At 38.6% G+C, this 26,112-nt stretch overlaps 1 protein-coding gene across 11 annotated transcripts in view; it reads left to right on the top strand.

Annotated features, from left to right (window-relative positions):
- Nucleotides 1-26,112, top strand: part of CAB39L (calcium binding protein 39 like) — a 118,031-nt gene that overhangs the window by 70,449 nt on the left and 21,470 nt on the right. For all 11 annotated transcript variants that reach the window (XM_045796851.2, XM_045796854.2, XM_045796849.2 and 8 more), the window contains 3 exons: nucleotides 10,356-10,474; nucleotides 18,322-18,490; nucleotides 24,680-24,739. In XM_045796851.2, coding sequence (XP_045652807.2) covers nucleotides 10,356-10,474; nucleotides 18,322-18,490; nucleotides 24,680-24,739 — 348 coding nt within the window. The remainder of the gene's footprint in view (nucleotides 1-10,355; nucleotides 10,475-18,321; nucleotides 18,491-24,679; nucleotides 24,740-26,112) is intronic.

Here is a 26,112-nt window from a genome sequence, read left to right as displayed (position 1 = left end):
TATAATAATATTTTTTTATTATATTATGTTAGTCACCATACAGTACATCCCTGGTTTTTTATGTAAAGTTCCACGATTCATTAGTTGCGTATTACACCCAGTGCACCATACAATATGTGTCCTCCTTACTACCCATCACCAGCCTATCCCATTCCCCCACCCCCCTCCCCTCTGGAGCCCTCAGTCTGTTTCCCAGAGTCCATAGTCTCTCATGCTTCATTCCCCCTTCTGATTAACCCCCTTTATCCCTTTCTTCTCCTACTGATCTTCCTACTTCTTATGTTCCATAGATGAGAGAAACCATATGATAATTGTCTTTCTCTGCTTGACTTATTTCACTTAGCATTATCTCCTCCAGTGCCGTCCATGTTGCAGCAAATGTTGAGAATTCGTTCTTTTTGATAGCTGAGTAATATTCCATTGTACATATGGACCATATCTTTTTGATCCAGTCATCTGTTGAAGGGCATCTCGGCTCCTTCCATGATTTAACTATTGTGGACAATGCTGCTATGAACATTGGGGTTCATGTGGCCCTTCTCTTCACTACATCTGTATCTTTGGGGTAAATACCCAGTAGTGTAATTGCTGGATCATAGGGTAGCTCACTTTTTTTTTTTAAAGATTTTATTTATTTATTTGACAGAGATAGAGACAGCCAGCGAGAGAGGGAACACAAGCAGGGGGAGTGGGAGAGGAAGAAGCAGGCTCATAGCGGAGGAGCCTGATGTGGGGCTCGATCCCATAACGCCAGGATCACGCCCTGAGCCGAAGGCAGATGCTTAACTGCTGTGCCACCCAGGCGCCCCTCAATTTTTAACTTTTTAAGGGACCTCCACACAGTTTTCCAGAGTGGCTGTACCAACTTGCATTCCCACCAACAATGTAGGAGGGATCCCCTTTCTCCACATCCTCTCCAACAATTGTTGTTTCTTGCCTTGTCAATTTTTGCCATTCTAACTGGCGTAAGGTGGTATCTCAGTGTGGTTTTGATTTGAATTTCCCTGATGGCTAATGATTTTGAACATTTTTTCATGTGTCTGTTAGCCATTTGTATGTCATCATTGGAAAAGTGTCTGTTCGTATCTTCTGCCCATTTTATGATTTGTTTATTTGTTTCTTGTGTATTGAGTTTGAGAAGTTCTTTGTAGATCTTGGATACCAGTCTTTTATCTGTAGTATCATTTGCAAATATATTCTCCCATTCCGTGGGCTGCCTCTTAGTTTTTTTGACTGTTTCCTTGGCTGTGCAGAAGCTTTTTATCTTGATGAAGTCCCACAAATTCATTTTATCTTTTGTTTCTCTTGCCTTTGGAGATGTGTCATAAAAAAAGTTGCTGTGGCCGATGTCGTAGAGGTTGCTGCTTATGTTCTCCTCTAGGATTTTGATGGATTCCTGTCTCACATCGAGGTCTTTCATCCATTTGGAGTTTATCTTTGTGTATGGTGTGAGAGAGTGGTCAAGTTTCATTCTTTTGCATGTAGCTGTCCAATTTTCCCAGCACCATTTATTGAAAAGACTGTCTTTTTCCCACCGGATTTTTTTCCTGCTTTATCAAAGATTAGTTGCCCAAAGAGCCGAGGGTCCATTTCTGGATTCTCTATTCTGTTCCATTGGTCTATGTGTCTGTTTTTGTGCCAGTACCATGCTGTCTTTGTGATCACAGCTTTGTAGTACAGCTCGAAATCCGGCATTGTGATGCCCCCAGCTTTGTTTTTCCTTTTCAACAATTCCTTGGCAATTCGGGGCCTTTTCTGGTTCCACACAAATTTAAGCGCTGTTTGTTCCAGTTCTTTGAAAAATGTCATTGGTATTTTGATCGGGATAGCATTGAAAGTGTAGATTGCTCTGGGTAGCATGGACATTTTAACTATGTTAATTCTTCTGATCCATGAGCATGGAATGTTTTCCCATCTTTTTGTGTCTTCTTCAATGTCTTTCAAGAGTGATTTATAGTTTCTAGAATATAGATCCTTTACGTCTCTGGTTAAAGGAGTTTGTTCCTTTTTATTGCTGAGTAGTATTCCAATGCATGGATGTACACAGACCATTTAGCCATCCCCCAGTTGAGGGATATTTGGGGGATTTTCAGTTTTGAGCAGTTACAAATAAAACCTCTATAACCATTTATGCAGTTTGTATGTGCAGATGTAGGTTTTCATTTCACTTGTGTAAATACCCAGGAGTAGGATTGTTGGGTAGCATTGGGGTTTTTGTTTGTTTGCTTTTAGCTTTGGGTTTTTTAAAAAAAATTTTAGCCACTCAGGTAAGTGTCAGTGGTATGTTGTGGTTTTAATTTACATTCCCTTAATGACTAATGATGTTTAGCATCTTTCCAAATGTGTTTATTTGCTACTGTATCTTTTCTTCTGTGAATTGTCTAAATAGACCTTTTGCCCTCTTTTTATTTGGTTGGTGAATTTTGAGAATTCTTTATATATCCTATATACAAGTCAATGGCTGCAATTTTAAAATGGGTGTTTTCTTTTGCTCTCTTTTACTCCCTTATTTGCCTTTCTCACTTCTTTTTTATTTTAAGATTTTATTTACTTATTTGTCAGAGAGAGAGAGACCACAAGCAGGGCGAGCATCAGGCAGAGGGAGAAGCAGGCTCCCGTGAGGAAGGAGCCCGATGAGGGACTCCGTGTGGGACTAGATCCCAGGACCTGAGCCGAAGGCAGACAGCTAACTCAGCCACCAGGCGTCCCTGCCTGCTCTTACTTCTATTATCAGTGAAGGGTGCTCTTTATCAGCAGTTACTTCTAATTGCTGTGCCTGCTGTTCATTGCTTCTTCTCTCTTTTTCTCTTTCCTTATTTAATTCCAGTTGATACCTATGTATGTATCATTCATTCATCGTTGACCGTCTCATGTTAGGGCTGACCTTTTTGAATTTGTCAGCTTAATGCAAGTGCTTCTTCAGGTTTGGCATCTGTTCAGTTACATTATATGTAGTCTTAGAATTACTACTAATATCAGGCATTTTGGTTCATGTCTAGATGTTGCTGCATTACCATCAAAAACATTTTTTTTCTTTTTTTTCTGGCCACTTCTAGATCCAGAGCTTGAAATCTAGCAGTCTGAGGGTTGCTGCAGACTGGTTTTGAAATAGTTAAGGTTTTACTCCAGTTAGGTATAGTGTGATGAATGGATATCTGCAAAGGTTCTGTATTATGGAAGGACTATCATTAATCATCTGGTACTTGTTTAAGTTTTCTTTAATCCTTTCCATTCTGATCCTTTCCTCTGATTTGAGAAGCTGTTCCTGGTATCAGAGCTTGTTTTCGTTAGCCACGGGGGGCTTCCTTTGCCTCCGCACATTATTTGCTAATGAACCAGAAGAATGTTTTCCTCTGTGTAAAAGTTGGATAGAGTTCTGTGGAGCTTCATTTCAACTGTTCACTGGAATGCTGTATGGAAATGTTCTTGTGGCATTTCACTGGGAAGTATGAAAAACATGCTCTTATGACTTTTCAAAGAGGATTGATATTATGCAGGATTACTGTGAGTTTAGAAAGGTTTGAGAAGAACAGATGACTTCTTTCACTTAAATTTTATTTATATCTACAGCTATACCTCTTATACAGTTTAACATCTGTGTAAATAAAATTCATTTAGCATGAAGTAGTATGAACGTTTTTTATATTTTAAAATTATGAGAGCAACTGATCCTAAAGTATCCTTTTAAATTGAAGACTCAGCTCCTAATTTTCGGTTAAAATTTGGATTTTATATTGTGTGTTTTTCTTAAAGGAAGATAAACTTTCCTTTCCCATGTGTCTGTTTTTGTTGGTTTTTTTTTTTTTTAAGATTTTATTTATTTATTTGACAGAGATAGAGACAGCCAGCGAGAGAGGGAACACAAGCAGGGGGAGTGGGAGAGGAAGAAGCAGGCTCATAGCAGAGGAGCCTGATGTGGGGCTCGATCCCGTAACGCCGGGATCACGCCCTGAGCCGAAGGCAGATGCTTAACCGCTGTGCCACCCAGGCGCCCCTTGTTGTTGTTTTTTTAATATCTCTCCCTCTCTCTCTCTCTCTCTCTTTCTCTCTCTTCGCCTTTTTTATTCTTCTTTCTTCTTCCCTGGCTCTCTTTCCTTCCTTTCTTCTTAATTCTTCTCTTTCTTTCTCCCTTATTTCTACCCTTCTCTGTTTCTCTCCATGGAATAAAGTGAAAGCAATGGTTAGCCATAGATTTTTCTTGTATTTAATCATTGCCAACATTTTGATGTTCTTATTTCTGCTAGTTACATATACCATAATTTATGTGACCGTGCCTAATTCTGGACATACTGATTATTTCTAACTCTTTATTATCACCACTATGATGGAGATTTCTGTGCCAGTTAACCATCTGACTCTTGATTTCGGCTTCAGATCATGATCTTAGGGTCGTGAGATCAAGACACACATCAGGCTGCATGCTGGGAATGGAGCCTGCATAGGATTCTCTCTCTCCTCCGTCTGCCCCTCCCCCTAGGCCACCCCCCTTCCCTGCTCACACATGCACGCTTGTTCTCTCTCTCTCAAAAAAAAAGTCTCTGTGTCTGAAACTTTTCTTCTGTATTTAAGATTGCTATTTAAGATTATTTTCTCAGGCTAGATTTCCCAATTTGAGATTCTAGGACATCAGTCAGGTATTATTAAATTGCTTTATATCCTCACCAGCAATATATGAGAACTAGCATTGAATTTTACCATTTAAAAAAATTCTGGGACTCCAGACTTAGATGGTAACATAGGAGACTCCTGAATTTCCCTCCTCCTATGGTTAAACAGAATGTACGGTTACACATGCAGGAATTCCCTCTGAGAGAAATCTAGAAATTAGCTAAGTGACTCCTATTCATTGAGCAACTGAGAAAATATTCACATCAAAATGGGTAGCAAAGGCTGAGACACACTGGCCATAAACCCCACCCCCTGGCATAGCACCATACAGTTGAGGGGGATCCCCAACACCCAGCTTTTCTTTGAGGAGCAAAGGGTTTGGACCACACATCTGGTGCCCCAACTTTTAAGGCTGCCAACTGAGGGATGGTCCCCCAAATCACCTATGTATGAAAGCTAACAGGGGTTGCATTCATGAGTCCCACAGGACTATAGCAAACAAAGGAGCAGTTGTTCATGGGTGCAAGAGCACTTGTTGCAACTATCCCCACCTCTCCCAGGCTAGCACAAAGGAAGCGCAACAAAAACACCCAACTCCCAGTCTTTCCCTGGAAGCGGTTTGAGGCATACTTTACAAGCTACTGTCTGAGGTTCTGGCTTTTAATTAGCATGCATCTCATTGCTGGCTACAGTCTCCCCAAAAGAGTGGGCACTTCCCTGCTTTCTTCCTGCAGCTTGCTCCAACAAGAAAACTCTGTAAAATAAATAATACAGATGTCTCATGTACCTTGCCCAGTTTCCCTGATGGTAAAATCTTGCAAAACCATAGTGCAGTGACATGACCAGAATATTGATGTTGATAAAGTCAAGATATAGAAAATTTCCATCACCACAAAGATGCCTCCTCTTGCCCTTTTATAGCCACTCACCTCTCTTACCCCATCCTTGACCTCTAGCAACCACAAATCAGTTTTCCATTCTGTAATCTGAATGTAAATGGAACCATATAATGTGTAATCTTCTAAATTTTTTTGAGTTGACACACAATGTTACATTAGTTTCAAGTGTACAACATAGTGATTCCTTAAGTTCATACATTATGCTGTGCTCACTGCAAGTGTAGCTACCATCTGTTCCCATACATCACTGTTACAGTATCATTGACTATATTCATTATACTGTCTTGACTTATTTATTCCACAGCTGGAAGCCTGTATCTCCTGCTCCCTTCACCCATTTTACCCAACCCCCCACTTTTCTCCCCTCTGGCGACCATCAGTACTGTTCTCTGTATGTATAGGTCTAATTTTGCATTTTATTTCTTATTCATTTGTGGGATATTTTTTTTAGATTCCACATGTGAGTAAAATCATGTGGTATTTGTCTTTCTCAGTCTGACTTAATTGCTTATTATAATACTCTTTATGTTCATCCATGTCTCAAATGGCACAATCTTATCCTTTTTTATGGCTGTGTAATATTCCATAGTATAAATATGCCACACCTTCCTTATCCATTTGTCTGTTGATGGACACTCAGTTTGTATAACCTTTTGTTACTGGCATTTTTCACTCAGCATAATTCCTTAAGATTCATCCAGTTTGTTGCATATCTCAAAGTTCATTCCTTTTTATTGCTGAGTCCCTGGTATGGGTATATAGCCCAGTTTGTTTAACCATTTACCTGTGGAAGGATTCCTAGGTTGTTTCCTGCTTTTGATTATTATGAATAAAGCCACTGTGAACATTCATGGCCAGGTTTCACCTCCCTGTGATAAATACCAGAAGCGCTAGTATAGTAGTTGCATGTTAAGTCTTTATTTTATTTTATTTATTTTTTATTTTTTAAATATTTTGTTTATTTATTAGAGAGAAAATGAGCACAAGCAGGGGGAGCAGCAGGCAAAGGGAGAGGGAGAAGCAGGCTCCCCATTGCTCCATGAGCCCGACACGGGGCTCCATCTCAGGACTCTGAGATCATGACCTGAGCCGATGGCAGCCACTTAACTGATGGAGCCACCACAGGTGCCCCTTATTTTATTTTTTTAAAGATTTATTTATTAACTCCAGTAAGAGAGAGAGCAGGGGGAGAGGCAGAGACAGAAAACCCTCAAGCAGGCTCCACGCCCAACACAGAGCCCGACTTGAGGCCTGATCCCAGGGCTCTAAGAGCATGACCTAAGCCAAAACCAAGAGTCGGTTGCTCAAATAACTGAGCCAGCCAAGCGCCCCACATGTTAAGTTTTTTAAGAAATTGCCAAATTGTTTTCAGGATTGACTCTATATTTTAGATCTCCACCAACAACGTACAAGTGTAGTTTCTTTCCATTTTTGTCAGCATTTGATTATTTATTTTTTAGTCCTTTTGATAGGCAGATGTAGTAATATCTCCCGGTGATCTTAATTTGCATTTCCCTAATGGCTAATTTTGTTGAACATCTTTTATGTGCTGGTAGCCATCTGTAGAGCCTCTTCGGTGAAATGTCTCTTCCTGTCTTTTGCCCACTTTTTCATTGGTTTGTATTTTATACTACTAAATTCAGAGGCTTCTTTACATAGTCTAGCACTAGTTTTTTGTCATATATATATGGTTTGAAGTATTTTCTCCCAGTCTGTACCTTCTCTTTTCATCCTATTAACAAGATCTTGTACAGAAGTGCTGAATTTTGCTGAAGTCCAACTGACTAGTTTTTTGCCTTCTCGGTTGTGCTTTTAGTGTCAAGTTTAAGAATTATTTGCCTAACTCTAGATCCTGAGGATTTTCCTCTATTTCTTCTAGAAGTTTTATAGTTTTATGTTTTACATTTAAGTCTGTGATCCATTTCAAGCCAATTTTTGATAAAGTGAATCCTTTAAGAATATTTTTCTACATATTAATTAGTATTTTTAATCAGTACTTAGTCCATATTTTATATGACTAGTAGCTGTAAGATTGAGTAATTAATTGAATAATCTTAGTGTCTTCTTTTGGTATTAAAAAAGTACCACATTAATAGATATATGGGATTCAGTGGTCTAGATTTGTGATAAAGCATTTATGGATGACTACGCTTCTAAAATAATAAATCAGTCGAATAAATATTGAATGCCTACTATATAGCAGGCCCTACTACAGGCATTGAAGTATGGCTTGTCCTTGGGAGCTAACAGTGTGATGAGGGAGTTAGAGACAAAATTCATTCATTCCAGTGTACTGTGTTCAGTATTGGAATCAGGTTAGTATAATGGCCAAGAACCCAGACTCTGGGTTCTATCAGTTTTGGATGGAGTCCTGGCTGTCCCACATCCCACCTGCATAAGATAACCTCACTAGTCCTTAATTTCCTTACTTATAGAATGTACATTATAAGGTTGTTATGAGGATTGGAAAATACATGTAAAGTTCTTAGTATAAGTGCCTGGCACAGCGTAAGCACTTAATGTTAGCTGCTATGACCGTGGTAGAGATGGAGGTAGGGGTAGACAGGGAAGAGGAGGTACTGGTCTATGTAGGCAAAGATGTTGTCACACAGACAGGGGCAGTTATCCTAGAGGTGAATACTTCTGAACTGAATCTGTAGGATTGAAAGAGGACTTCAACAGCCTCCATTTTGACCTGTCTGTACTTTCTAATTGATTAAGTTCTTCTTTCCAGCTTATCTCTTAACTCAGCCAAAAGATCCCTGCAGGCAAAGCATCCCATGATGGGAACTGAAACTACCCCCTCAAGCAAAAAGGTCTGTCCTGTTGTCAGCAAGACCACACGTGATTGACCCCAAGGCAACGATCTTTACTGCTTACCTACATATACCCACCGAACTTTGTCCCACATTTTCCTTACATAAACCCACTAGTAGGTTCAGCACTTTGGAGATAGTCTTTGAGACACTAGTCCACTATCTTCCCTGTGTTGACCTCACTGAAATAAACTCCTTTCTTGTTTCACCACCACTCATCTCTCTGCCTTTGGATTTTGTCAGCGGTGAGTGGCTGAACCTGGTCTGTTTGGGAACCCTGGAGCCAGGTGCTCTCGGCACCTCTGCGCCGGGTTACAGGATGACTAAGATTTAGCTACAAAAAGAAAGGAAGGAAAAGCATTCAGGACGAACAGAAGAAGAGGAACAAAGGTATAGAAATGAAAGCTTGTGTATACGTTTATGTAGTACAGCCAGTTGTTATTAATAGAACTTGAAGTAGGAATTAGAAAGTGAGATGTGGCTGGAGAGGTAGACAAGGACCAGGTGAGGGTATTGGACTTTTTTCAAAGCAAAAGAAGACATTGAAGAGCTTAAGAGAAGAGAATGGCATAGTCAGATTTGCATTTCTAGTTAGCTCACTCTGCAGAGTGAAGATTGCTTTGAAGTGGAGGACGTAACTGGAAGATTCTCTTTAACAGTTCATTTGAGAGATGAAGGCCAGAATCAGGGCTGTAGTAACTGACAATGGAATGTCATTCTTGTCCTTTTTTTTTTTTTTTTTTCATATGAAAAACTCCTGTTCGGGGCACCTGGCTGGGTCAGACAGAAGCACGTGCACCTCCTGATCTCAGGGTTGTGAGTTCAAGCCCCCCATTGGGTGTGGACATTACTTTAAAATAAAATCTTAAAAAACAAAAAACTCAGGGTGCCTGGGGGGCTCAGTCGGTTAAGTGTGGGCCTTTGGCTCAGGTCATGATCCCAGGGTTGTGGGATCAAGCCCCACATTGGACTCCCTGCTTGCCGGGAGCCTCCTTCTTCTCCCTCTTCTCCCTGCTCATGCTCTCACTCTCTCTCTCCCCCCCCTCAAATGAATAAACAAAATCTTTTAAAAATAAATAAATAAATAAAAAACTCCTGTTCAGTTCAGAGCTTCAGTTGGAGAAGGAGGCGAGCCTCAGGTTGTAGAGTGTGTGAGAGTGGTATCTTGGAAATGAGGACTCTAAAAAGTCCTATCCAAGACTGGCTACCGTTCCTCTACCTCAGGCTACTAGGATTGAGTGGTCCTCTCTATTCCTCTAAGCTAGATATGGTTTCTTAGGATCACCTAAAATATGTATCCAACTAATAAAAAACTCACATTCTTTTTTTTTTTTTTTTAATTCACCAACTTGGAATGGAAATGGATGAAGTGGAGGGAAAAATTACTAAAAAGTACATTTAAGAAAAAGGAATTTGATTCCAATCTACATTTGCTAAAACCTTTGTTTTCTTCATCTGTTTTCTCTCATTTAAGATGGTTTAAAAATGTTAATCATAATTTTCTTCTTATATAAAGCTAAAAGGTAAAAAAGCAGAAGGAATTCAATTGTATCATATTCATTACTATTTTGAATTCTTCTGTGCCATTTCATTTACCAATGTGAGAAATAGACTTCTAGTTGCTCAATTAACCAAGTGCAAATCCTGTGGAAAAGAGCTGCATTCATTTTGTAGACTCTGTTTGAGTGTTTGAAAGTACAGCTGACTAAAGATATATGACAAGAATAAATTTAAAAAATAAATTAATAAAATAAATAGGTCATGGGGATGGAATGTGTAGCACAAGGAATATAATGATATTGTATTAACTTTGAATAGTAAGAGATGGTAACTAATGGTGATCATTTTATACTGTATATAAATGTTGAATCACTAAAAAGAGAATAAATTAATGTTTTTGGATATTACAAAGAACAGTGCTATTTCTCTTTATGTGTGTGTATGTGTAAACAGCTTTTGAGAGATAACTTACACTCCATATAATTCACCTATTTCAATTGTACAATTTAATGGTGGTTTGTTTCTTTAACAGGGAAAAAAAGATGTGACCCAGATATTTAACAACATCCTGAGAAGACAGATAGGTACTCGGAGTCCTACTGTGGAGTACATTAGCGCGCATCCTCATATCCTGTTTATGCTCCTCAAAGGGTAGGTACATGCTTTCCTTTAAAGTAGGTTTGAGTATAGAATAGTTGTTAAAAGTATATAGCATTGGGGCTGCTGGGTGGCTCAGTTGGTTCCTAAGATCCCTCTGTTCAGCTTTGCCATTTCAGCTCACAGGAAGGCGAAAATACATGGGAGAAATGATCAGCCATGCCTGGAAATGGCTCACATTACTTCGTTTCACATTCCATTTGAGATCACTTAGTCATTTGGCCCCTTAATTCTTAAGGAAATCTGAGAAATGTTGTCTAGTGTCCAGGAAGAAGAGGACAGTGAATTTCAGTGGATCACTAACATTCTCTGTCACATATTGTTTCTTTGAAAATTTCTTCCCTTCCATTTTCCGTGTTCTCACTTTTTAGATTTCTGTTAGTCAGAGTTAAATCTCCAGGATTGATTTCTTAGTTCTTCTATTTTTCATCTCTTATCTTTTTATGTGTTGGAAGATGTTAATTTTACATTTAATTGAAGATAAACCCTATTGAATTTTCATTTCAGCTACTCTTATTTTTAATTTATAAGAATTCGTTTTTGTTCTCTGATTATTCCTTTTTCTTGTCTCTCGCACTTCCTGGTTCTGTGATCTTAGGCAAGACATTGCACCTTTCCAAACCTCAGTTTTCTTATCTGTAAAATAAAAGTAAAATTTATATTACCTTCACACTAAAATGATGTTGCATTATATGCCATTGACTTTGCACCATCAGAAAGATTGGTGTTTTCAGCCGGGGTTCTGCCATTTACATACTCTAAGACCTTGGGCAAGTTATTTAACTTCCTAATGTCTTGGTTTCCTCATTGCAATATGGAGTCCATAATAATGCCTACATCAGTAGGTTGTTAGGAGTCTTCAGTGAGATAATGCTTATGAAGGAGTCTTCAGTGAGATAATGCTTATGAAGCACAGCATCTAGTACACGGTACTCAGTAACTACTAATCTAAGAAATTATTATCAGTGTTCCTCTTAAGAGCTGCAATTCCCATAGAAACATATGGACAATTTTAAACAAGACAAAACTTGATTGGTGCATTTACAAATCAAACTGATGTTATTTCGGAAAATGATAGTATCATTCTGTATTGAACCTAATTCTAACCAGGAAGGAAGGAAGGAAGGAAGGAAAGAAAAGAAAGGAAAGGAAAGGAAAGGAAAGGAAAGGAAAGGAAAGGAAAGGAAAGGAAAAAGGAAAAGAAAGGGAAGGAAGAAATTGATATTTGCTCATCAAAGATAATCATCTGAAAATAGGATACAAAACATGGTATGAAGGATTTGGAACCCAAATTTTATGAGAAGATTATAAATAAAGACTTTCTCTAAATGAACTTTTCTCTTGCCCCGGCAAGTGACATTCTAAGTTACTGAGAGAACTTGAGGATGAAGTCACTTAAACTCCTCTCAGTGATCCATAAAAAATCATAGCCAATGGAAGATGTTCCAGAAGTCTAATATTGAAATAATAAATTTCTCCTAATAGTACTATTTTAAAAATTTTAATCAAAAATTTTCAACCATATACAAAAGTAGAAAGTACAAAGAAACCCTGTGTACCCATCACCCAATCTTAACAACAATCAGTATTTCACTGTGTTTGTTTCATCCATCTCCCCAACACCTCCCCCGACTTTTTTGGCTGGAGTATTTTAAAGCAAATCCCAAACTTCATGTAATCTCGATTTATCAACCCTAAATAATTTACTTTGATATGCATTGCAAAAATAAAAAGATAAATTTTACATAACCACAATGTAATTATTATACTTAAAAAGTAACAATAATTCTTTAGTAACTAATATGTACTCCATACTCCAATTTCCTTGATTGTTTCCTCCCCCAAATTTCCATAGTTGGTTTGTTCAGTTAAGGATCCTAACAAGTTCCATTCACTGTATTTGGTTGTAATGCCACATAGGTCTTTTCAAAGTCTCTTTTCGTTGAGAACAGTACCCACTCCCCTTTTTATGTCACTGACTTTTTGAAAAACTGAGAATTTCCTCCATTCTGTATTTGTCATATTGCTTCCTAATGGTGTCACTTAACTTGTTCCACTGTATTCTGTATTTCTGACCTGAATGTTATATTTAAAGACTTGATTAGATTCAGATTCAGTTTTATCTTGGCAATCATATTTTGTAGGTGGTGCTGTGTAGTTCATATTTCATCTCATCAGGAGACATACACTTTGTAATGCTACGATTGAGCAGTGGGTTCTGGTGGAGACAGCTTAAACCATTGTAAAGTTCCTCATCAACCTTACACTTAATTGTTTTACCATTCATTGATAAACACTGTATGATTCAGTCATTTCCTTAGCGGTTACAAAAAGATGATTTTCTAATTCTGTCATTTCTCATGCGTTTATTGACTAGAGTAGTTTTATAGAGAATAACTTTCTGTCATCCACCACAATTTAACTACTTTAAAATACAGTTCATATCAGAGAGGTAGAATGCCTAATTCTTTTCCTTCCATTATCGATTTAGAGAGAAATAAGTTGTTACCCCAACTTCTGTTGGCATCTAATGAGTTTCTTTTCTCTCTCTCCCCTCCCCCATCCCTTATTATTATTATGAACTTGTGGGTTTAATTTTTTCCATATCTTTTCTTTTTCTTGCTGGTGTTCAGTTGCTATCCTTCAAGTTGCCTCATGTCCTTTTGATATTACTCCCATTAGCAAGTGAGATTCCTTGCTTTTTGGCACAAGGTATACCAGGCCCATCTTGTATATTTCCTAACACAGACTTGAAATCAGCCATTTCTACCAAGGACTTTTGTTCTTTTTAGTGAGGAATGGTTCTTAGAGACTATAATCGGATGCTAGGGCTTCTCATTGACATTGGATTGTTATTGCTTCTAAGCCTTTTTAGTGGACAGAGTTATCTCCTTATTTTTAAAGTAAGCAAATATATCTAGATTAAGAGCAAAACTTCGGGGCGACTGGGTGGCTCAGTCGTTAAGCATCTGCCTTCGGCTTAGGTCATGATCCCAGCGTTCTGGGATCGAGCTCTGCATTGGGCTCCCTACTCTGTGGGAAGCCTGCTTCTCCCTCTCCCACTCCCCCTGCTTGTGTTCCCTCTCTCGCTGCCTCTGTCTCTATCAAATAAATAAATAAAATCTTAAAAAATAAAAAATAAAAAAAATAAAAGCAAAACTTCTTGCCTATATTGAGGAGGCCAAGTGTTTAAGTGACGTTTTACAGAACTTTTCCAACTACTGCCTGACATTGTTTGCCTCCAGCAACAGCACAAGTCATGTTTCCCTTTTATAATTATTCTTAACTTGAGATATTCTTTCACAAGATCTTCTGACCATTTTTTGTATGTAGCTCACTGCTAGAGGAGACAGCTGCTCTTACATTTTAGCTTTTATTAAATTTGAAAGGGATCTTATATGCTGTGATTATTTGCATATATAGTAGTGTACCTTCTCCATACTAACATAGTTAGAGGCCAGACTATATAATCTAAACTGCAAATCAAAAAGGAAGATATAATTCAATTCTATAAAAATAATGATTCAGAATTTATTGGGTTACTCTTTATTAGCAACCTGACATAAATTAGTCATTGTGGAGGCACAGTGATTCATTGTGGTCCCTGCCCTTAGGAACCTTTTTCATAAGTGGAATAGAATAGATGAGATATTTGTTTTGTACCAAGAAAAGGATATTAATGTTATTGGGATTTGAAACTTAGGATAGGCTTTCTTTGTGGAGTAATAAACTATCAGAAGCCAATATCCTAGAGGGTAGTAAGGTTGAAATGATATATGTGAATTATAGAACCCTTAAAGGGTACTGACGAAAATTAAGAATTTCTCTCTATATCCCAGTGTATTCCTACCTTTAAGGAGCTGTCATCTCAGAGAATGACATTTCCACTCTTAGGCACAAACTAGTGGGATGCAACAAGTGTTCTGACCCAGAGGAATAGTTTTTAAAATATTTTTTTAGTTTTCAAGAATAAATAGTCAGTATATCACAGATGGTTCCAATAAACTTTACCAAATGAAAGGAAAAAGTGAACTAATTATACACAAAAGTTTGGAGTATAAACTTTTTATAGATAGTCTCAGTTTGGAAATTTAATCAAGAAATGAGAAAATGTTGGCTAGAGATCATACAGCTTTTTGACTAAGCCAGTTTGAGTTTCATTAGAGTTCTAGTATTAAGAATTTTAGTCAGAGTTTGAAATTTATTAACTTCAGGGGCGTCTGGGTGGCTCAGTTGGTTACGCGTCTGGCTCTGATTTTGGCTCAGTTCATGATCTCAGGGTTATGAGATTGAGCCCCACATAGGGCTCCATACTTGGCGTGGAGCCTACTTTAGATTCTCTCTCTTCCTCTCCCTTTCCTCCCCCCACCCACTTGTGCACACACTCTCTCTCTCTCTCTTTCTCGAAAAAGAAGAAGAAGAAGAAGAAGAAGAAGAAGAAGAAGAAGAAGAAGAAGAAAAGGAAGAAGAAGAAATTCATTAATTTCATTATATGCCTACTTTTTTTTTTTTTAAAGATTTTATTTATTTATGTGACAGAGAGACAGCCAGCGAGAGAGGGAACACAGCAGGGGGAGTGGGAGAAGAAGAAGCAGGCTCCCAGCTGAGGAGCCTGACGTGGGACTCGATCCCTGAACGCCAGGATCACACCCTGAGCCGAAGGCAGACGCTTTAACGACTGCGCTACCCAGGCGCCCCTAATTTCATTATATGCCTACTTTGTGCAAAACGTTATGCTAAGCGCTCTGCAGATTGAGGTGGGAATAGGGGAGAGTAACAAATACGATACAGACACCATATGGAGATGGGAGCAGAGGAGGAAAGGAGAAGGTAACAAGAGAGCAAGACGGTAACAAGTAAAACCTATTCCCAGCAATGAAGTTGTTTGAAATGAGGTGAAGAAAACAGATTTATAACTACTTATTGGCGATGTAACATAGTATAGATTGAAAAAAGTGCTAAACGGGCATTACAAACTGTTGTAAGAATATGAAGGAGAGAGGGAATAATCTTCAGTGGTGGGTTATTAGGAAAGACTTCAAGGAGGAGGTGGCATTTAAACTAAGCCTGAAAAGATGAGAGAGAATCTTAGAGGTAGAAATGCAAGGAGAAGGAAATTCTAGGTTGAGAGAATGGCATACCCCAAAGATGTAGGGAATGGGATGAGAAATGAAATGGAAAAGTTTAGGGCCAAATTACAAAAGTCCATAAGTACCTCACTAATAAGTCTAGATTTTAATGGTCTTGGGTTCTTTCTCTAGGCCAACGGTCTTTATTTCATATACTCTAAAGTACTCTAACAGCAATGTTTTTCTCCTTCACACTTTAGAAAATACACTCCTCTTTATAACATTTTATATTTTCCATCTATAACTCTATGTGTATCAGCAGGCTGATCTTCAAGTTCTTCTGGTAAGAGAAATTATTAACTATAAATAGGCATTTTTTAATATTCTGCAAATAATCATGCCTATCTGAATATATTAGCATTTAATGTAAATATGAGTTATTCAGGGAATACTCAAAGGATAGTTATAGATAGTATTCAGCATAAAGCAGAACAAAAATGATAAATACTACCTTAGTTTAGTGAATCCTTTCAAATATCCTCGTTTACCATTTCCCCTACTGTATTTGTAGATTTGATTTTGCAAAGTAGCCGGTTTCCTAAATTGTAGGAGAGAGATTTTATTCTTGAATCAAATTTCATGTAGATGTTGTCTTATAAAGAATAGTGTATTATTCTTTATTGCTCAACAAAATGGTATCACTTATATTTGGTGAGTTTTATCTTGTTTTGTGTAAGAGCGGTTTTGTTTTGATTTTCATCTATTCAATAGTTTTCTTATCTGTTCATTTCAGTTCTCATCTGTTCAGTGGTCGTTTTTGCTTTTAAAAATATTTTTTGCTGGAATTTTTCCTACTTGCAAAATTCATGGTAAATTTGAAAGATTATGTAGGCCCTTTATGGATATCATTTTCCTTCTATTCTCAACATTATAGGAAAGTGCTTTTTCAAGAATTGAGATAATTGAGGGTTTTTTTTTCCAGTGGGCTTTGTATTAGAGCCATAAAAATTAATATTGTATTTAACTGAAATGAAATGATATAAGATTTTTTTTATCCTATATGCCCTTCCCAGTCTTTTACCACTGTGTCTTCCTTCATTCTAGTCTACTGTTTTCCACACAGTTGTCAACTGTATTTTAATACTGAGCTTGTTTTACTTGAGCAAAGTTTTGTTCACTTTCTTGAAACCTTATCCTACACTGGAATGTAACTCAAACTAGATTTATGTCAGTGTTGAATTTGACACTTGAGGCATTGTTATTAAATTAGGAATGGAACAGATCTAATGTGCCAGTCCTGAATTGTTTCCTACAGTAAACATTGTGTTTTTCTAGTGCAGTTTTTGCTACGAGCTGTAATTCATGACTTCAGTGAGTCATTCAATACACAGCTATTTATTATTGGTCATCTATTATATACAAATCTTATATACGTGCATGTAATATCTATCCTTATACTTATCCTTTTTCTGACCCCCAGATAGATAGATTCTACTGCCAAGGAGACATCTCTACTTAGATATCAGGCATCTCCAAGTTAACATGGTCAGAAACAAACTTTTAATTTCTTCACTGGTCTGTTCGTCTGCTAGTTTTATTCATCTTAAAAATTGGCACCACCATCTACCCAATTATTCAGGCCAAAAATGTGGGAATCGTTCTTGAGTCCTCAATTTCCCTCACCCCAGATTTGTTCCCACTCTACCCTGGCTACGTCGTTAGCAAGGCCTGTTGACTCCCTCCAGACAATACGCACGATCCGCCCACAGTCCTCTAATGTATTACTACCACCTCAGTCCAGGCCACCATCATCTTAGCTGGGCTTCTGCTCCTCCTCCTACCCAGTCCCCCTGCTCCCACTCTAACTTTCCAGCTCATTTTTCCTTTTTTTTTTTTTTAGGAGAGAAAGAGTGCACACGGCAGCCTGGGGTGGGTGGGGAGAGGGGAGGGCAGAGGAAGAGGGAGAGAGAGAATCTTAAGTAGGCTTCACGCCCAGCATGGAATCCAATGCGGGGCTCAACCTTGAGATCTGAGCCAAAATCAAAAGTCAGATACTTAACCAACTGAGCCGCCCAGTCGTCCCCACAGATGCCCAGAGTGATCTTTTTAAAGCATATGTTAGGCCATGTTAATTTCTTGCTTTAAACTCTCCAAAGGCTTCCTACCACACTTTAAAACCACACTCCTTAGCTTAGCTTACGCAGCTGTATGTGATCTGGCCCCTGCCCTTCTCCACTCTTGCCTCACTTCACACCACTCACTACTCTTCCCCCACGTTCTAGCCACACTGGCCTTACTTTTCTCTAACTCACCAAGCTGGTTCTTGCCTTGGAGCCTTTGCGGTTAGTTCCCTTTGCTTGGAACACCTTGCTCCTTCCCTGACCCCTCAGTCCAAACAAAAGTAAATTAAGTAGTCACACTCTGTAGTGTAAGTATTTTAATGTCTTCAGTTTCATAGCACTTCTCAGAATATGAAATTTCTTTTCATTGTTTATAATCTTACCCTACTGAATAGTATTCCCACTAAAAAATATGAACTCTAGGAAGGCGGTGGCCTGTTGTGCTTTACTATTGTATCCTCAGCGTCTGGAATAGTGCCAGCACATCTTAGCTATTCAGTGGGTATTGAATGAATGGTGTTGGAATGAACTGTGACAAATGGTATCTATGCTTCCTTTAACAGCAGTATTGAAATGGTTCTTTTGATACCATTAATATTATTTTGTTAATAGGATAACAGTGTTCTGTATTTCTCTCTTGTTTATGCTTTAGATATGAAGCCCCACAGATCGCCTTACGTTGTGGGATTATGCTGAGAGAATGTATTCGACACGAACCACTTGCCAAAATCATCCTCTTTTCTAATCAGTTCCGAGACTTCTTTAAGTATGTGGAGTTGTCAACATTCGATATTGCTTCAGATGCCTTTGCTACTTTTAAGGTAATTTTTTTTTTTCTGAATCAGCTAGGTCATTTAGTTTCAGCATTTAGTTAAAGTCAGCTGGCCTCTGAGGAGGCAGTGTAATTTTAAAGAGCAGAAAAGGCGATTCCGTAGGCCCAAGCATAACCAACTGTGATTTATGGTGCAAGTCATAGAGCATCAGTCATGCATTCTATGAGGCCAGTCTATCACATTGTGGAAAAACAACTCAGAGTACTTGTCACAAACTCATACAGAATGAATTGCAATATATAAGTAAAAAAAGGAACAGGTAGTATTCTATGCAAAGCATGCTTTCACTTGTGTTAAAAACAAAGGGTATAAGCTGCACTTGAGGTGTATATGCACTGAATACCTCTGGAAGGTTACCAGGGAAGCAGGGACCGTGTTTACCTGCAGGGAGGGGAACTGGGTAGTGAGGGGAACTGGGTAGTGAAGGGAGCTGGAGAATGACACCTTTGCATATGAAAGACATCACAGTACTTTATCGGTGTAATCGTAAATTCACACCCAGTGAAACAAATTACTAATAAATGAATTGTGTTTTTTTCATAATCACCTATATTCTTACAAACTTGTTATCTACTCTGTTACTAAACAGGAAGTGAATTTAATCTTAGTTTTATATTTAAAAATTTTAATTGTAAAATAACATATAACAAAATTACCATCGTAACCATTTTTTAGTGCACAGTTCAATAGTGTCAAGTATATTCACACTGTTGTGCAACTAATATCTGTTAAACAACAATGCTCCATTTCTCCCTTGCCCTCAGCCCCTTAGCCCCATTCTACTTTCTGTTTCTGTGTTTGACTATCAAAAAGATGTTCAGAAAGCATATTAGAAAATAATGTAGCTAATTTGGAGACTAAAATACTAGAACTTATACATGCAATGAATGATGTCACCTTAAAGGTTTCTGTCTTAGCAAATCATTTACTTATGATCTGCCATTATTTAATATATTTTGAAACTGGTGTCATTGTCTATGCCATGTTCATTTTTCAGCAATGGCAAATCTTTATCCTTTGAGGGCAGATAAAAGTTTGGAAACAGCACAAAGCTGTTTGACATTTGGGTTAATGGGTGAAGTGGGTGATCATGGTAGCTAGGACTGTTTTTCATTTTGGTAATAATAATGGTAATGATAATAAAAATAGATTTTAAAATGACTAAAATAGAGTCTGTCTTCAGTGTATACCACATTGGCTCTGAAGACAATTTTAGAAGAGGAGTTCTGAAAATATTTTATGCTGATGATGTAACAGCATCATTGACAAAAATGTCAATTACAAAATAGACAAGACTCATTTAAATGTATATATTCAGATTCATTTCTTTAAAAGCATTTCAGCAATTTACTTGCTCCATTTACATCATTCCAAATTTACTTCTACTTTTTTTTTAGGATATAAATATATATTGTTACCTAATTGTAATTCACGTGTGACTTTTTATTTTTTATGTATTATCTTCAATACATACTTCAATAATATTGACATAGTCCTTATACCAGTATTAGTAAATATTTTAATCTTACTACTTTATGTGAACGACTTCAAAGTTGCCTGTGACCCTAATGACAAATAGTTCCTTTTAATAGCTCTCCAGAGTCCAAGAAAGGTGAAAGTGGTAGTTTGTTATACTGAAAATTATGTATTATTTATAGACTAGGGATTTACTCAGCCTGTTCTAGGAAGGTGTCCTGAATCCATGAAAAGATACATACGCTCACATGGTGGCAGGAAGTGTGAGAGAGCATCAGGGAGCAGAGACAAGAGACAGCAGGGACTGGAGGGGGAGCAGGAGGAAGGGGCACCTTGGAAGAAGAAAACCTAGCAAAGGGAAGGGATGGAGTGGGGGCCTGCGGCGGGGCAGTGAGGGGGCTCGCTGTGACCAAGAGGGAACACTGGTGAGTGGACCCGGCCCTAAAGATAGCCTGGTGAAGGGGTAGGCAAGGCTGGGCAGCTGTTGCCTGCAACACGGTCTATCATGACATTTCCATATCTCCGGAAACATCATGAAATGAGGAAAATTGAATTGATAAGAACTCCTGTCAGAGGGAATCCTGTTTGAGGAGGACAGTTTACTGTGGCACTTTTATTTTAACAAATCGGAGGGGTGCAGGTTTGGAACCAGGACTGAATTGCTTGAGAAGGGAGAGGAAATGAGCCTCAGTGCCCTCATTCCCTAAAAGCCTCAGCCAAGCCCAAAATAAGTACGGAGCCACTCTAGAATCTGGGTTTGAAGGGAGAGCAGTCACCACCTTGCTTGGGTTTTCCACATGTCTCCTTCCAGTCCTACCTGCTCCCTAGGTTGTCCCTGACAAGACCAGGCAGAGGAAGAGCCGAGCCTGCAAGTCTGGGATAGAAGGCGAAGGGCAAGGGAAAGAAGGAGAAGGAAGAGGGGGGATCTAAGAGGAGGGGGATGAAGAAGACAAAGATGTAAGAAGAGAAGAAGAAAACTAGAGAGAACAGCAAAGAGTGAGGGAAAGGAAGGAAAGAGAGGGAGGAAAAGGCTGAGGACAACACTAAGGAGAGTTGCCTGGTGGGCGGAGGGAAGAGGAGCGAGGGCAACAAGCGTGAATGTGTGCTCGGAGTGCTGTGTCACTCACGAGCCTGCTCCGTTCCACAGGCCACTCAGTCTCACCCGACAAAGCAGAGGTTGTACAGTGGCTACAGATGAACCCCCCAAAGTCTATCTAGAGCACACGGTGAGGGAGGCTTTGATGCATCAAATCTGAAGAATGACATTTAACACAAAAGATGATTCCATTTCTTTCTAGCGAACTGTCTGTGCCTAAACAGCCAAGGAGATGTTTTCTATTAATAGAGAGCGTAGTCCCATTTTTTTCCCTTTTCTATCTGATGACTCTGCTGTCATGGAAACAAAGTTGGTTCTTTTTTTAAAAGACTGTAAGTAAAGCTTCACAAATAATTATAAACAAAGAACAAACTCTAATGGAGGCAAAAAGAAATGAATATGTATTTTTTCAAAATTTCCACAAAGGTTTTTCAACATTTAATAAAATAAACTGTACTTGATAATAATGTCTTGCTATCATATGTTCAACCCAATGTAATTTGCAGCACAATATTAAATATCAAAAATAAATTGTTTTAATTTATACCTCAGCATATTTTCCATCGAACTTAAGTCTGAAAATCTAAATAACCATAAAAAGTTTTCTAGTATGCTAAAAAAAAAAAAAAAAAGTGGGGGGGTCGTGTGGGTGCCTCAGTCTGTTAAGCGTCTGACTCTTGATTTTAGCTCAAGTCATGGTCTCAGGATCCTGAGATGAAGGCCAGCATCAGGCTCCGCACTCAGCAGGGAGTCAGCTTGAGATTCTCTCCCTCTCCCTCTGCCCCTCCCCCACGCTTGCTTTCCCTCTCTCTTTCTCTCCCTCCCTCCCTCTCTCTCTCAAATAAATAAATCTTTAAATAAAAGTTTTCCGGTATGCTAACAATATTGGAAATGCCAATTTCCATATTTTTCCAAAATGCTGTGGTTAATATAATAAAACAGTGACCATAAGTCACTGTTTCTTTTTAAGTAGATGGCTTTGAGGGGTTTTGGTTGTTTCGTTGGCTTGGTTTTAGTTTAATTTAGTTTGGTTTTGTCTTTTGTTTTGAACCTCTTTGATTTGCCTTTTTCGTTTTGAGCTCCAAAATGGCTGTTGCCCAGTTTATTCATTAATGTTTAACATTGAAAGGACAGTATTGTCTACAGATTGTCCTTTCCCAAAAAGCATTCCTGACAATCGGAATTTCTTTCATCCCTCCTTCCAAGAACTGACATGATAGAAGGGGTTTGAATTCCACCTCCCTCTGCCACCTGACTGGCTGGCTGTCCTTGAGCAAGTAGTTAACCTTGGAGTTTCATTTTCCTTGTCTGAGATATGAAGAAAATAACCCCTGCTTTGCAGAGTTGTGAAGATTAGAAATAACATGTGTAAAGTGCTCTGCACGCTCCCCAACACACAGTAAATCCTCCGTAAATGGCAGCTGCTGCTTGGCCCATCCACTGTCGTGTCCCTGCCGTTGAGTGTGTCTCTGTCGTTCCACCCTGTGTCTCCCAAGGTGTGCAGAAGTCACTTACATATCCATCTCAGACTTTTTTAGCATAATACATAGACTATGCAAAACTTAGTCTTGTCAAAACAGAATTGTGAGGAGGTGGGATCAAAGAATACAGTGTTTCAAATAATTTTTAAAATTTTAAATCATTTAAAATTTGAACTTTATTTTTCTTTGCAACTTTCTGCTTTTTCCTTTTTGGGTAGGATTTTAGCTAATTTTTTCCACTGTTACATGATCTATAATGATGCAGCAATTGTATTTGTCTTTGTATTATGTGTATATATGTGTGGGTGTATGTACATATATGGTCAGTTCCTCCAGTTTTGTACATGCATTTTACTCCGTGCAGAAATGTGAGGGTATAGCTATGAATAGATACACACGAGTGTGAGAGTGTGTGTGTGTGTGAGAGAGAGAATCATTTATTGGCTGTACCCACCATGTACACGTGCTGGAGGAATTCTACCCCGTCACATTTTATTTTTCTGTTATTGGATATGTAAGTTATTACAGGTTTTTTCTTTTGGAATTTGAAGGAGCTGCTACTAACAGGACTCCCTCCTGATTCCTCTTTCTTTGGAGTTACACTAATGAATAGTGAATGGAGAGCTTCCCAGGTAGCGCTCATCTGTGCCGTGCTCCATCTGCTGCTGCCATCGCTGTGTGTGCAGACCTGCGGCTGGGAGAGGGCACGGTCCCCACACTCAAGCCTGCTGATTGTTGCAACAGGTGGATCCAGGGTCTGCTGCAGCCCTTAGAAAGAAACCCTTTCTAACCGGGGTCAGCTCAGAAAAATCACTGATCCTGCTCAGGGCATTAGGGAAGGGGCTGTCTGAAAACTAGGGACCCCAAAGAATGCCATGGGACTACCTTATTTTGGGGTCCTCTGATAGAGGAACTAGTTTGAATTTTGACCTCCGGCAGACCAGGAATGATTTCATATAGAGGGTTTTCCCATTTTAAAATTCCAGTTCCAGAACAATACTGAATGTTCTACTGGAAAAAAAAAAAATATTGGTTTCCACTGATAGGTGCAGTGGTCAGTCAAGATGTGATGATAACTAATGAAATGATATCAATAGCCAGTCTCATTGTTCTTGAACTTGAAAATTATAGCGCAAAATGCATTAAATATTTTACTTATTAAAATAGAGATAGGTGAGTTTTGCCATTGCTGCTGCCTTCTTGTTCTCTGTAAACTTATGTTGTGGATCTTCTATATGCTTTTAGGAAGTTTTAATTAAATGTGTATTAAAGTATAAGAACTTATTTTGGACAACTTTAAAATTCTTTTATGTTTTTAATTAAATTCTACATTCTACCTAGACAAGGCATTTAGCCTCTAAGCGTATAAAAGGGATTAGGTGAGGCTTGTTTTCTTTCAACATTAAGGTGAATTAAGGATATAATTTAGGTGTGAGCCGAAGACAGTCAAATGTTCCTTTATGCTTTTGTTCAGTTTTCTGAGAGTTATGCCGTAATAAGATCAGTCTACTTGTCTTCAGCTTTGAAAGGGTGCATTGTATGGCTTAGTCACTACTCACCACCACACAGTCCGTTAACCCAAGAGCAGGATGAGCCTGCGATGGCACAGTTCAATGTCGTTTTTGTGCTCCCCAGCATCCTAGACACCTCTTTTTTAAACATGGTTAAGAAAAAAAACTAAAGGTTGAAATCCCGGAAAATCTTTTAGGTTAACTTGTGAGATATGGTTTTAAGCCATTAGGCATTCTTAAAAAAAAAAAAAAAAAAGCTATTAATGACATTTCGAATAGATCATCAAACTTAATTTAGGTATTTATTAGATCATAATCACAATGTAGTCATGGCTCGAAGACTATAAACCCCGTTTGTTTCACCAGTTAAATTATTCCTATCATAAAATTAACAATGATAATGAATTAAAACACTTTGTTGTTATTGACATGAAACAAACTTGCATTTCACATCTTAAACTAAGAATGGAAATAATTTTGTGGATGTAAAGAAAATATTCTTCAGAAACCTTTATGTTTCAAATGAATGGACTTATAAAATTCTTAGAAAAGCCAAATTTATAAAATTTATTAGCTATAATAATTTTATTTCACTTCACTGTTCTTTTTCTAGGACTTACTAACCAGACATAAAGTGTTGGTCGCCGACTTCTTAGAACAAAATTATGACACTGTAAGTAGAAGTCCTTTTTAACGTTTTACCTCATTCTCCCCCCCACCCCCCCCCCCCAGATCTGTGGACACTTGCTCCTGTTTATGATCACAACAGACACCAACCGTTGTCTGCCATGCCCCCAGTTTGTCCATTTTCCTGGGAGCCAGGTCATCAGGAAACTTTGTGTAAAATTGAGGATGGCAGGAGATCAGGGCTTTCCCATTTTTCCCACCTGTTCCTGTTGTTTTATCCGGAGCTCCAGACGGTGACTGGCACCTGCTTACTTTGATCCTGATTTAAGAGCATCCATGTTGCCCTTAGGAGGCAGGAGGTAACCATAAGAGCACTCCACCCTCACTAAAGAAATCATTTTACTTGCTTGATAATTAGTTTTACTTACTAATAGAAATGCCAAGATATATCTGTCTTCCAACTCCCTTCTCAAATGGTGAATGCAACCCATCCTTTTGAGATTCCACTGAAATGTGACTCTTCCAGGAAGCTTTCCCTAATCCCACCCATCCACATACGTGCACGCCTACTCCCTCCCTACCCCCACTGCCGCCATTTTCCACATTGTATTATGGTGTGTCTGTACCTTCCTGGCTGGTTCTTGAGCTCCCTGAGAGGCAGGAACCTGATCAGAAACTGTAGATGCTAGATGGAATGTTAAAGACTCATTAGATGTCGACTTATAATAAGTGAAAATAAGAGAGCTAAGATAGTTTATGACAAAACCTGTGGCGTCAGCTACTAATCTTTTCTATAGAATGAGTGATGTAAATGTGTTGTGCAGGAATGCTTTGCATTCAGGAAATAGTACACGACAGTTTGGAAGACTGTAAACTCATTCTCTTTGATCCCTTATTTACTTGATCGTGTCTTTGTACCTGTAGTCACATCTTGTGTAATTTGGTGGCTTCACAGTCACTGAGCCTGCTGCACGGGCCTCAACCCCAGCTCCAAGAACTCATGCTCCCTCAGACATTTCATACTTTCTGAGGTTCATATTTCTTTAACAGAAACTATGAAATGGGAGCACATGATATAGGACTCTAAAATAATGAAACTGGCGTCCTGGGAAGTCAGTCATACCTTATACATGTATTTGAAATTTCTGGTTACATATGATTGCACTCATATGTGGAATTTAAGAAACAAACGAGCAAAGGAAAAAGAAGAGAGAAAGAGAGAAACCAAGAAACAGACTCTTAACTACAGAGAACAAACCCATGGTTACCAGAGGGGAAGTAGGTGGGGGGATGGGGGAATAGGGGATAGGGCTTAAGGCCGAGCACCGGGTGTTGGGTGGAAGTGTTGATCCCTATATCATACACCTGAAACTAATGTAACACTGCATGTTCACTCTGCTGGAATTAAAATTTTTAAAA

This window comes from Ursus americanus, chromosome 10, assembly GCF_024610735.1.
Source record: "Ursus americanus isolate L20-20 chromosome 10, mUrsAme1.1.p, whole genome shotgun sequence".
Taxonomy (NCBI): domain Eukaryota; kingdom Metazoa; phylum Chordata; class Mammalia; order Carnivora; family Ursidae; genus Ursus; species Ursus americanus.
The sequence above is the reverse complement of the archived record's forward strand: the minus strand, read 5'-3'. Positions and strand labels throughout refer to the sequence as shown.